The sequence below is a fragment of the Aquila chrysaetos genome, chromosome 7 (assembly GCF_900496995.4).
Source record: "Aquila chrysaetos chrysaetos chromosome 7, bAquChr1.4, whole genome shotgun sequence".
NCBI classification, from domain to species: Eukaryota; Metazoa; Chordata; class Aves; order Accipitriformes; family Accipitridae; genus Aquila; species Aquila chrysaetos.
In genome coordinates this window covers 44,842,806-44,854,994 of record NC_044010.1, presented here as the reverse complement: position 1 = coordinate 44,854,994, position 12,189 = coordinate 44,842,806, and the positions used below count along the sequence as shown (strand labels likewise).

General features: G+C 45.6%; 1 protein-coding gene across 2 annotated transcripts; it reads left to right on the top strand.

The window, feature by feature from the left end:
- Window positions 1-67: 67 nt before the first annotated feature.
- On the top strand, window positions 68-10,287 carry LOC115344038 (organic solute transporter subunit alpha-like). Of its 2 annotated transcripts, XM_030020797.2 has the most exons (8): window positions 68-380; window positions 1,465-1,616; window positions 1,726-1,799; window positions 3,322-3,480; window positions 6,499-6,610; window positions 7,511-7,657; window positions 9,052-9,157; window positions 9,644-10,287. In XM_030020797.2, the coding sequence occupies exons 1-8, from the start codon at window positions 299-301 to the stop codon at window positions 9,829-9,831; spliced, it is 1,020 nt and encodes a 339-aa protein (XP_029876657.1). In that variant the 5' UTR covers window positions 68-298; the 3' UTR covers window positions 9,832-10,287. The 2 variants fall into 2 exon arrangements, with proteins under 2 accessions (XP_029876657.1, XP_029876658.1); XM_030020798.2 differs by lacking the exon at window positions 7,511-7,657.
- Window positions 10,288-12,189: the final 1,902 nt, after the last annotated feature.

Here is a 12,189-nt window from a genome sequence, read left to right as displayed (position 1 = left end):
CTCCACAGACACCGACCCGCCGGTGGCCGGGCCCCGCCGGGCGCCAAGAGGCAGGACAGCGCCGAGACCGGGCCCTGCCCGCCGCCCGCCCGGCCCCGGCTCCCGGGCTAATTATTAACCGTCCCCTCGGCCGAGCCCCGAACAGCCGGACCCTGCACCGCGGTCTCCCGCCCTCGTTAGGGACCAGCGGGCGGGCACCGACCTCTCCCCCCCCCCTCCCCGTCTCCCCCGTCCCGCCGCCGCCGCCGCCTCGGTGCTACCGGCCACACCGCGGCGGGGAGCCGGCGGTCTGGCCGCCATGGAGGGTGAGACGAACGGGACCCTCCACCCGGAGTCCTGCGGCTCCGGCCAGCCGCCCTACTCGCGGGAGCTTCTCCAGAGTAAGTGCGGCAGCCCGGCCGGGCTGAGGCGAGGGAGGGAGGCGTGAGGGAGATGGCGGCGGGGAGGAGGGCGAGGGGGGGCTGCCCGCTAGCCCGGCTGCTCGCCGGCCGGGGCTCAGGCTTCCCCCCGTGAGGAGATCCAAGATGGGGAGATGGCCCCGGAGAGGTGGTCTGGAAGGGTTGGGGTCTTCTGGAGCGGGTTCAAGAGGCTGAGGCAAAGGCTGAGCTTTGCAAGGCGCTGCTCGGTGCGCCTTTAGATAGGCTACGGCCATGGCGGGAGTGGGTACCGGAGGTGAGCGTGGACTTCTCCTAAATTAAGCGTGGCTCCACAGCAGTGCTCTCCTCTGTCCCCAGAAGCAGCTTTCTTGGGAGAAAACACACCTCAGCCATCAGCTGTGGGTAAAAGTCGATACCCACACCCGGTGTCAACGGAGAGTGAAACCCATCAGCCGTGGGTAAATGTTGATACCCGCACCCAGCATTAAGGGAGAAGTAAAAAAGAATTTGGCGAAGGCGTCAAGTGTCATTTCAGGCTAGATACGTCAGGGGCTTATCCTCGCATTGTTCCTCTGCCTCAGAAACTTCCACCGGGCCTCTAAAAAGTTTGCGTGCCCGAGGAAGTTAAGCACAAACATGCCTATGAACATACAGTGGAAGCAAAGCACTAATACTGAGTAAATACATTTTTGCTTGTTGTCTGCCTGGAAAAAGTTCCCAGAATATGTGTTTATTTATTTATATTATGTATTTATTTATATTCTGTTACGTATTTACATCCATCTAAGGACATTTGTCCTGGAACTCCACCTTTCTGAAGGGGACTTTTGCATAATGCTTTGAGAACACGGAGGCATATTCTTCCCATATGCTGTCTGTGGATCCTGGAAAGATTTAGTCATGAACTTAAGTTTAAGTATTTGAATCATCCTGTGAAGTCAGTGGTCTGTCTATGTAGCTAAGGATGAGTGCAAGTCGTTGCAGAAATAGAGCTAAGAAGCCCCTCAGAGATGGTGTCTTTACATTAAATGTTTGGAATGCTTACGAAATAAATCAGAACTGTCTGTTTTCTTTTCTCTCTCTGCAGGCCTTGACCTACCAGGGAGATTTCTCTTTGCAGTCTTGACTCTGATGACACTAATTGCCAATCTGGTGTTTATAGAGGAAGCGGTCTACATCTACAGGAGAATTCCCTCCTTCAAAAGATCAGTCATAATTTGGATTAATGCTGCAGCTCCAGTAAGTTACCATGGAAAAGTGATGAAATTGAAAGTAGGGTTTCGCTGAAAATCCACATGAACCGGCTTTATCTCTGCCCTTGGTACAACCCTCCTCCCTTTCTCTGTAGGTGATTGCTACTACTTCATGCATTGGCATGTGGATTCCTCGCTCGACAATGTTTACAGATTTCACAGCAGCAGTGTGAGTATCCTGCTTGTTTCTAGACGTTGCCCCAAACCCTGAATTTCTTCCCTTTAAACATCTGCTGCTCTTGGTAAACACAGTCATTTTGTAAATTTAACAATTTAGTAATTTTTGGTTTGAGTTGAAATCTCTTGGCAGCTCTTTTCTTGAGGTGGAAAATGCTGAAGCAGTTCCCAGTGCTACAGTCCCCTAGTGTGGGAACCTCAGTATGAAAGATCTGTGACTCGCATGTAATTGATCCCTCGGATTGACAGTAGCTTTGAAGCAGTACTCTTTCTTTCCTCTCTCTGCGTGTCATGTGGAATGAGATTCTGACCTGTGACTTCTTCTCTGCGCTTTTACTAATGATGAGCCATGGAGGTCTATTATTAATGGTGGCAAGTGAACCTCCGATGAGTATATCAATGTAAAAATGTTCCACAGTTCTCCTGATAAAAGCGCTTTCTGTACGAGCATGACAGCTCTGACATGCACAGAGAAGAAGGGAGAAATGTGGTCCTTGCTTTCTGGAGGTGATGGCGCAGCCCTGGTAGGCAGAGCCAGGTGGGGGGATGCCGTGGCCTTGGGCACTCCGCAGTTGATTTTGGGATGATTTTGGAACCCACTGCAGGACAGTGTCACAGACTCTCATGAATAGCCTCACCCCGCGTCACACTGCATTTACTAAGAGAGTAGAGTAAAAAAGGAGGGAAAACACAGTAGCAGGGAGCATGCAGCAATTTGTGCAGGGAGTGCAGATTGCCAGCAACTTCCAGGAATCCAGTCCTGTGGCACTTCAAGCCTGTCTGAACCCCCCCCCCCCGGCTCCTCCCTTGCCCAAGCTGCAGGTTCCTGTCCCCTCACTTGCATCTACTACCACTCAGTCTCCAGCTGCACAGAAAGCTCCTTCAAGGAGGCAGTGCAGCTGAAGAGGACCTCTTTTATTTGGTGAGGTTGGATTTCAGTGAAGCCGTTCCCTAAATCGGTTAGGGACAGGGAGGAAAGGGCAGTTGCACAATCTGTAGCTCCTGGGAAGGGTTGAGAATGTGCAGGCGGTGAAGGAGGGAGAGGTGGGGATCAGCTTTGGCTGCAGAGGAACCGCACCCTGACTGGGCCAGCACATTTGATGATAGCTATATATATATACATGAACCTAGCCATGTTTGCTGGGCTGTTTTTTATTTTAGAGGAGGAAGAGGACTTGTTCTAAAGAGTTTGGACCAGTCAGGACTAGATAACTGATGGAAAAATATGGCTGTAATGACTTGGGCCAGAAAAACCTGTGCTTTAATACTGACTCTGCCAACCAGCCACCAGTGCAGCTTTGGGAAATTCCACAGCTGCTCTGTGCCTCAGTTTATTCCTCTTTCGGTGAGGTTAGGGCAGTTCTGGTCCTCCAAGGTGATGGAAAGCAGAAGTTTTTTTACAGCTAGTGCTAGAATTTTTGTTGATTGCAAAGCATAAGCTGTAAAAACCCTGGACAGAAGGCAGCACTGGCCTGCGCAGGCATGTTCAAGCTGGCATTTTCTTCCTCTCCTAGATTTTTTGCCATAGTTATCCACAAGTTCCTGATGATGATGATTAAAGAGTGCGGAGGTCAAAAGCTGCTCCTCAAGCGTTTTGAAAATGGTCACTTCAAGATCAGCACCGGTCCCTGCTGCTGCTGCTGCCTTTGCCTCCCTCGTGTGCGCATCACTAGGTGAGTTGTCCTTTAAGTTTTCCCAGCTGCAAAACGGCTGCTGGGATTGAGCCAACTTGGCAAGGCCAAGTTTACAGCAAAGGGCCTCCCCGCTTCCCGAAAGTCAGTCTCAAGCCGTCTCTTTTAAACAGTGCCATCGCTTCGGGGCTGTACACCACCACTAATTTATTTCATTTTTATAGTGCAGAATTTTGCATAAGAGTCGAGAGTATGAGCTCTCTCAGTTTAACCCAGTGCAGTGTTCCCACTCATAGTAATGTTGTGCACTGTGGTATCTCCCCAACTAATCCCATTCTCTTCCAAGAAACCATTTCTGTAGTAAGCAGTGGTGTGTGGGAGGAGGAATTTCTACCGTAGAAAACCTAGTAATTGAGATTTCAGTTTCTTTTCATTCCAGAAGGGAACAAATGTCTCCAAATTGGGTACTTTTCACAAGCAGAATTGTCAAATTGAGGCTGTCTGGAAAGAAAATTTCTCTTACTTCGATGAAATTGAAATGTTTCATTCTGATTTTGACTTTAAAACTACTTCAGATTAAAAGAATTTTTAGAACAAAGAATAGCTGTAATTCCTGGAAAGCTTTGATCTCAATGAAGTGGCATTGTCTTGTGAGGCAAAAGCAAATATTTTCTTCTACTAAAGTTAGTATTAATGCGTCTTTGAGAAGCGGGGTGAGGATGGAGAGCTGCACCGATGGGAGGCTGTATACTGTAACATAAACTCTGCCTCCTTTGAGCACTGTCTGGTGGGGCTCCTCCTCCGGCTAGTGTCACCCTGTCATTTACACGCTGCTCCACAGCCTGGAAGCCTCATGTATTTCCCAGGGCTTTCCTACTGGCACAGAGTATGAGAATGTTTCTCTCAGTAAGAGCAAAAGCTGACGGATTGAATGTGCAAGACAGAGAGTTTTCTATGAGGGCCCAGACATCGGTGTCAGAGGGTCCTTAGGGACTTTGTCTGGTTAAATGAAAGCGGCAAACAGAAAGCAGCATAGCGGTTTGTGATGCATTTGCAAAAACATTCTTATTTTTTATTGTAATAATTCTTCCTTAAACTGCCTCATTCGGTATTAGAATTTAAAGTCTTGTTTCCATCATTTTATTTTAATGGAATAACACTAGTTATTTACATGGAGGGAGCACCGAGAAGAATAGGTAGTAAATCAACCAAAAAATGTACCTCCAAAAATGGATGTAATACAATGATGTAAAATCAGCAACTACCGATAATGACTCCGACTAATTTTCGTGGGCATTGGTTCAGGCTCATTTCAGCAGTCAGAGCTGAAGAAATGCCATGGGACAGAGCTGTGCTATAGATCTAACATGTCAGCAGTATATTTGTTTTTCTTTCCGTCTCTGTCACCCTCTGTATAGGTTGTGGTGGCTGGGAGCTTGGGAGAGGATCCTCTACTATGCGGTCCTGTTGGTCAGTCCGGTGACAGCTTATGCAGAATGATATTAGCTAATCATAACTCCTTTCAGGAGCTAGATATTGCCTACTACTGCTGGGGGGAAGGACAGCTGCCTGTTCAAAAAAAAAAAGGCTTTTTGCTTTACAGAGGGCTTAGGGCTCCTTCTCTGGTGTCTGTAGCACTGGGAAGCCCATCTGCTGTCTCTGCCTCTGAATTCTAGCCTTTTCCCATTACAGGGTACAATTTTTTTGAAATATGAGCAATCTATACCAGAGAAAGGTCAGTCTCATATTCCTCCCGTAGGTATCTTATGGGGAAACAGGGAGCTACTCCAAGGGAGGGATTCATTCTTTTAAAAAACCATATACTATTGAGAAGTCCTGAGAAAACTAACAAGGTACAGTAGACAGATGAGGCAAAGTAACAAGCCATACAATGGGGAGAGGTGTGACAGAAGAAGTCTGATGGTCAAGAAAGATAGACCTGCATTGACAAGGGAAACAACTCGGGGTGTTGCAGTGACTGCACTGTTTGTCATATTATTCTTTAAAGCCCTTTGGGAATAATAAATCTATGAAAAGGCACACACACTAAATGGCTGGCCAGTTGCAGGCCTTTCCAAATGTGTTTGTGCTGCTCATAATCCTGTGGTTATTAGTTATATTCATTGAGCAATTCCTATAATTACTCATTCATGGCTATATCCTGTAGCATGCTAAATGGCAGCCTGTTGTCTGCTGAGGCATCTCTGATGGCAGTCCCAAGGGTCCAAGGAGCTACAGTGAAGACAACATTGACACTATGGGAAATAATACACATTAATAGACTAAAACGTGAGCCAGCCATAGCAGTGACAGCTTGTCCTGTGAAGGCTGAAGCAGAGTTCAGGTCAGTCAGCTTTCATGCCCTCTGTTAGAAACTGCATCTGCCCCTTTCCTGGCGGCCTTTAATGCTGGCTGGCCAGCTTACTGTGTATGGGCTGTGTTCTGGTTCCAGTTTATACTGACAGAAGTGAGGAAATCCTGAGCTGTTCTGCTGGCCTCGTGCAGTTTGCCAAGTGAAAGACAGTTCCTTTCTTCTGTTGGAGTACAGAGGAGCAAAACCAGATGCTTATGTGGTAGTATTCAAGATGCACTGAAAAACTGTCAGTCCTTTCACCTAGGTCTGTATGATTCCCTTTCTTGATCTGCCACAGGACTAGGAAGTGTCTGAACAGAAAGGCTGAATTGTCCAATTTCATCGGAGAACTGAAATAGTAAGGGAACAAGGCAAGAGCAAGTGGCATTATTGTTCAGAAACCGGTTATGTTGCTACTGGCTCTCTGGTTAGCTTCAGGGCAGAGAAAGACATCACGTTTTGCCCAGCTTTGGTTAGTATGCAATTGCTGCAGAACAAGAAAAGTACTATCTTTGTAGAGACTTTACTAAATAAACACTGGGTAATTCTTGGAAGGATTTTCTTATCTTGAAGCTGTTCCTCCCCAGATTTTAGGTGCATGCTATAGGAGTGGGAAAGTTTTGCAGCTGATGGTATCCAAAGATTGTTATTGAGGTTGCTAATAAGATCTTGGCCTATGTGTTTTGTTTTGTTTTGTTTTTTTCCAGACGAACTCTCTTTTGGCTGAAGCTGGGCACCTTTCAGTTTGCTTTCCTTCGACCCGTGCTCATGTTTTTATCAATAGTGCTTTGGACTAATGGCAATTACACCCTTTACAATGTAAGTAAATATTTTAATCAGACCTGGTCCACAAAATCCATAGGTTTTAGGGTTGATGTTAGTATCTTAGCCTACAGCTAAACTGTGAAATGTGGGAGCACTTCCAAGTCCTTACTGTATTCTTTTGAGACCCTGAAGCATATAATTTCTGCCTTCCCCCAGACTCTCCATTTCCTGGCTTCCCTTGGAAAGAAACTGGGCATCAGGGTGGGTTGGGCATCAGATTATGCTCCAATATGTTTCTCAGCTTGTATGATTAGAATATAGCGGGACTGCAAGTTGCGCTGGGGGATGTACTGGCCCTGTGTTTTGTAAGGTACAGCCTTAAGAAACAAGTTTATGTACTGGCATCTAAACAGGAAGCCTAATTCTATGTTTTTTCTGCAAATCATGGTGATTTTTATATCTGTGCAAAGTAGAAAAGATAGCACTGTACTTCTGCTTTGTACCATGTATGCTGCAAGATGATGCAGAAGTCTGTATCTGCTAATAATTTTGCACCTCCTGGATAACTCAGATTGAAATTAATAAATTTTTTTGTTGTTTTATGGTATAAAATAAATTACCCCTCTGAGATGTCATGCTGAATAAGCTCTCATGAGCTGCTGAGCGTTCCCAGGTGCTGCTGGGGTCGGACTGAGGGGTTGTGTCACTTGTTACCTTCCCAGGATGAACAGATTTACATGTCCCTGCCTGCTGGGTGAGAGCACTGTGCTAACACTCCAGTTGGTACTGTGCAGTTTCCCCATGCAAACCCCAGCAGCTGCTGCTGCCATCAGCTTTCACGGAGATAGAAACAAGCATTTTAACATCTGCATCATCCAGTTCACAACTTCTTCCTGGAAATAGTAAAATGCACCGTAAAGTTTTGTAGGTACGCTTGTTTGATCTGCTTCTTAGTTATCTCCCAAAGGAGCTGCAATATGGATTAGCTGCTTCGTTGGTGTCCTCACCATTATTGCTCTGTGGCCAGTTGGAATCATGTTTCAACAAGTTAGGACTCTCCTTAACTGTAAGAAGATCATCCCAAAGTTTGCTCTTTATCAGGTGAGAAGTTTAATATTTCTGATAAGAATTTCTCTTAACGGCTAATATAACACCGTCTTTCTGGTTCTTGGTTCTTTGTTGAAAAGTTACAGTATTTTTTTTTTTCCCTGTGCAAAGGCATATTTTTACCTGATTAAAGCTGCATCCCTTTGAAGCACTCTCCTTGGCTGCTGTTCAGTTTCAGCTTGAGCCAATTTACCTCTGGTCTCTCAGGAGTGCTGGAGATGTGAAAGCTGCGTAAAATCCATTTATCTTTAGGCAACTGAAATCAAAACAGCACCTTCTGCGGGGCCTGAAGGAAGCTTTGTAGATGCAGTATCGTGAAACACAATCTTAAAATGCTGGTGTGTACTTTTACAGACTAGGAGAGGATGTGGAGCATTGTGTGGGTGGCTGTTGTTCAAACTGTTTCAGCATATCACAATGTTCTCCTTTGACAACATTTTTCTTGGCCATTCTGCACTTCAGAGTTAGATAATAATGAAAATACTGACTGGGAATCATTAAATAGTAAGGAACAGAACCAGATAGGTTAGACCAAAAAAGCCCAGGGACCGGGCCACCCTCTTCCGTATCAACCTGAAGAGAGTACAGCAGAACCCTTGGATATGCATCCTTCTTGAACAGGACCTGTAGAAAGGCCGGTGCGCTAAGGTTTCTGTTAAATAAGTTATTAAGCACTTACAAATGCAATAAACAGGATAGTCACACCTGCAAAGCTGCATTAGGGTGAATCCAGGTTTAGGATGGCAAACTCTGTTAATGCGAGGGTTTATACTCAAACAGTTGCACCAGCAGCTAGAGAGACACTTTTGATATCTCTGAGGTAGCAAAGGCCTAGCTCAGCGAATAGCACGTAATATCGTGCATAAGTGATTGCTGCTGAACCCAAGCTGCGAAGACTCCTTCATCCCTTCTGGCAAAGAAACCAGTCTCATATAACTTGAGGAGCACCACATCTCCCTGCTGTGGCAAAGAGAGGAGACAACAGAAAAAACATTCTTTGTGAGTCCTTCCTCCACTAAGGGAGAACGTAAGCTCATAGGTCAAATTAACAGGAAGTTTTTAAAACATCATTACCTATTATTCAGAGCTCAGTACTGTTTAAAATCCCGGCTGGGAGGTCTACGTATATTGCACCTACCAAATGAAGGGCAGAGAAGAAAGACTTTCCAAGCAGAGGTTTGATATGATACTCACATTCAGAGCAATATCATCCTGAGCTAAAGATGAATTCTGCAGAATGGCAGGCAGCCTGCTCGTAGATGGGAGGAGAGGGAGGGCAAGAAAGGAGGAATGCGGCAAAAAAGGGTCCGTTACAAAAGCAGAATTGTTGTGTGAACTATAAACCTTTTTCTGGTAGCTAAGGCATCTGTTTTCTCTTTCTGGTGCAGTTTATTCTCATCCTGAACCACTTGCAGGCAGCTATTATCAATATCTTGGCCATGCAACGAATCATTCCCTGTGCTCCACCACTTTCCTCTTCAGCAAGAGGAGCATGTAAGTTCTTCCGGGAAAGATCTTCTTCATTTACTTACAAAGGTGCCAGCTCAGTGTTGCTAACTGCAATATCTGGTGTTTTCCCAAAATACTAATTTCCTGGGATCACGTAGCTTTTGCAGAATCTCAGCTTTTACTTAACAAACAATAACAAGAGTTTCATAGTTGTCATAGCTGCAGAGAAAAACTTGATAATGAGAAGAGTTGGAATCAGAAATGAGAAGAAAAGAAACCAACGTGCATAGTTACTGTTAAATCTCTTGCGTTTTGGATGCATAACTTATTGCATGCTTATTGATGGGCAATACTGTAATTCTGTGACTGATTTTATTGCCAAGTGTGAGAGACGCTCTGTTATGGGGACAGGGTGGTAAAGCTTGTTCCTTTTGCACAGATGAAAATTGATAACCCAGGTATTCATTTTGTGTCTGATAGTCATTTCCCCCTTTTGGGGGCTTTTCTTTGCCTCCCGGGTTTTTTTGGCAGATATGACCCAGCAGCTCCTCATCATGGAAATGTTTTTGATAACCCTAATCTCAAGGGTTGTCTATCGGAGAAGGTACCGTGAGCTAGAGCCTCCAGAGCGTATGGCTGAAGAATCTGAGGCCAACAAGCAAACTCCTAAGATTATCCTGAACGGCGCAGTTAATGAAGATGGATTGCCAAGGTTTTAGAAGCCCTCTGTGCTCCTGTTCTGCCGGAGCTGGAAGCTTCAGGAGCGTGTATATTCTTGCACCATAAATAGCCACTGTCCATGTCAGAACAATTTCTGACATAAATGCCTGTGAGCTGTAGTACTGAAAGGACCACTAGTGGAACGATAACCCTGTTTATTCTCCAGTGATATATACATGGTGTGAGCGTTTTCATACCATGTAATTTAGTAAGATTTCATACCATGTACTTTTCTGCTGTTACTGAGCACTTGATGGTAGCCAAGCTCTCTCACAATGTGATTTTATTTTATTTTTATTTTTTAGCTATTAGAATGGCTATGGTTTAGAGTTAACGCAGAGTCATTCTTGTTCATCTCTTTTGACTTTTAAAAATCTTATTTCACCCTGGATTGCTGTCATATGTCCAACACAGCATTTTCCCATTCTTCCGCCATTAAACTTTATCAGCTCTCATTCTGTGCCACGAGCTCACCATAGCTAATTCTGATCAGTAAATACATTTGCATATGTTTGTTCTGAAATCCCCAAACCTGTCTGGGCTCTCCACCTACAGAAATTATGATCTCTTTAGGGCAAGACTTTTTACATTCCTTGGCAATTCACCTCCTAACTTGGTAAATACACAGTTGCTGTTTGTAAATATGGCACTGGCAGATGTTCTTCCTAGGGACGGCAGATTCTGTCACTGGCCTGGAAAAAGAAAGTAGGAGTTCGAGTCTGAGATGTCTTCTGCCACTGAGCTGTGACGTTACATGGTGCTTTGGTTCTCTGCTTGGGAAATGGGAATAATGATACTCAGGATCCTTGCGCTAATGGTGTCTGTGGGGATAAGAGCGATTGAAAGGAATATTGGGGGTGTTGGTCAACAGCCGGCTGAACATGAGCCCGCAGTGTGCCCAGGTGGCCAAGAAGGCCAACGGCATCCTGGCCTGTATCAGAAATAGTGTGGCCAGCAGGAGCAGGGCAGTGACTGTCCCCCTGTACTCGGCACTGGTGAGGCTGCACCTCGAGTCCTGTGTTCAGTTTTGGGTCCCTCACTACAGGAAAGACATGGAGGTGCTGGAGCGTGTCCAGAGAAGGGCAACGAAGCTGGTGAGGGGCCTGGAGCACAAGTGCTATGAGGAGCGGCTGAGGGAACTGGGGTTGTTCAGTCTGGAGAAAAGGAGGCTGAGGGGAGACCTCATCGCTCTCTACAACTACCTGGAAGGAGGTTGTAGCCAGGTGGGGGTTGGTTTCTTCTCCCAAGTAACAAGCGATAGGACAAGAGAAAATGGCCTCAAGTTGCTCCGGGGGAGGTTTAGATTGGATGTTAGGAACAATTTCTTCACTGAAAGGGCTGTCAGGCATTGGAACAGGCTGTCCAGGGAAGTGGTGGAGTCACCATCCCTGGGGGTATTTAAAAGCCATGTAGACGTGGCACTTAGGGCCATGGTTTAGTGGTGGACTTGGCAGTGATGGGCTTACGGTTGGACTCGATGATCTGAAAGGTCTTTTCCTACCTAAATGATTCTATGATTCTATGATTCTGTGGAATCTCTTTCAAAAAATTCTTACCTCCCCAGCTTCTTCACCCCAAATCTGAACCTCCCCAGGTGTCCAGTAGGGCTTCAGGTATTACAGAATCTTTTCAATTCACACCCATTGTCCTGTTTTGCATAAAACTTTTTTTTCACTTTTTGCAGATGATCCTGATGTTCTTGGATGAACCTAATCTCTTTGGTTTAGCTTACTATAATTTATTAAATGATACTGTGTTTAGTAACCATTTGGATATTCTGCTGGGACTGGAGGTGCAGCACTTGGCTATCCTCATCTAGTCTAATCCCTAGAAGTAAACACCCAATCCGCGCAGCAAGATTTCTTATTCCATATGTAGGTTAGGAAAATGTTTCATGTTGGAAAAGATGTTAGTAACATCTTTTACCTATATTGTATCAAATATAACTTATCATCAGAGCAAAGTTAGGCAGGTAGAATCATAGAATAGTTTGGATAATATGACCCTTTAAAGGAAGGGACCTTTAAAGGTCATCTAGTCCAACCCCCCTGTCACGAGCAGGGACATCTCCAACCAGATCAGGTTGCTCAGAGCCCCGTCCAGCCTGACCTTGAATGTTTCCAGGGATGGGGCATCGACCTCCTCTCTGGGGAACCTGGGCCAGGGTTTCACCACCCTCACCGTAAAAAACTTCTTCCTTAGATCTAGTCTGAATCTGCCCTCTTTTAGTTTAAAACCATTACCCCTTGTCCTATTGCAACAGGCCCTGCTAAAAAGTTTGTCCCCATCTTTCCTATAAGCCCCCTTTAAGTACTGGCAGGCTGCTGTAAGGTCTCCCCGGAGCCTTCTCTTCTCCA

What these genes read in the sequence shown, in the direction of transcription:
- LOC115344038 (XM_030020797.2), top strand. Translation starts at nt 299, where the DNA reads ATGGAGGGTGAGACGAACGGGACCCTCCACCCGGAGTCCTGCGGCTCC. An exon ending in GCAATTACACCCTTTACAAT is followed by an intron (nt 6,611 to 7,510) that starts GTAAGTAAATAT and finishes TCTGCTTCTTAG; the next exon opens with TTATCTCCCAAAGGAGCTGC. An exon ending in CAAAGTTTGCTCTTTATCAG is followed by an intron (nt 7,658 to 9,051) that starts GTGAGAAGTTTA and finishes TTTCTGGTGCAG; the next exon opens with TTTATTCTCATCCTGAACCA.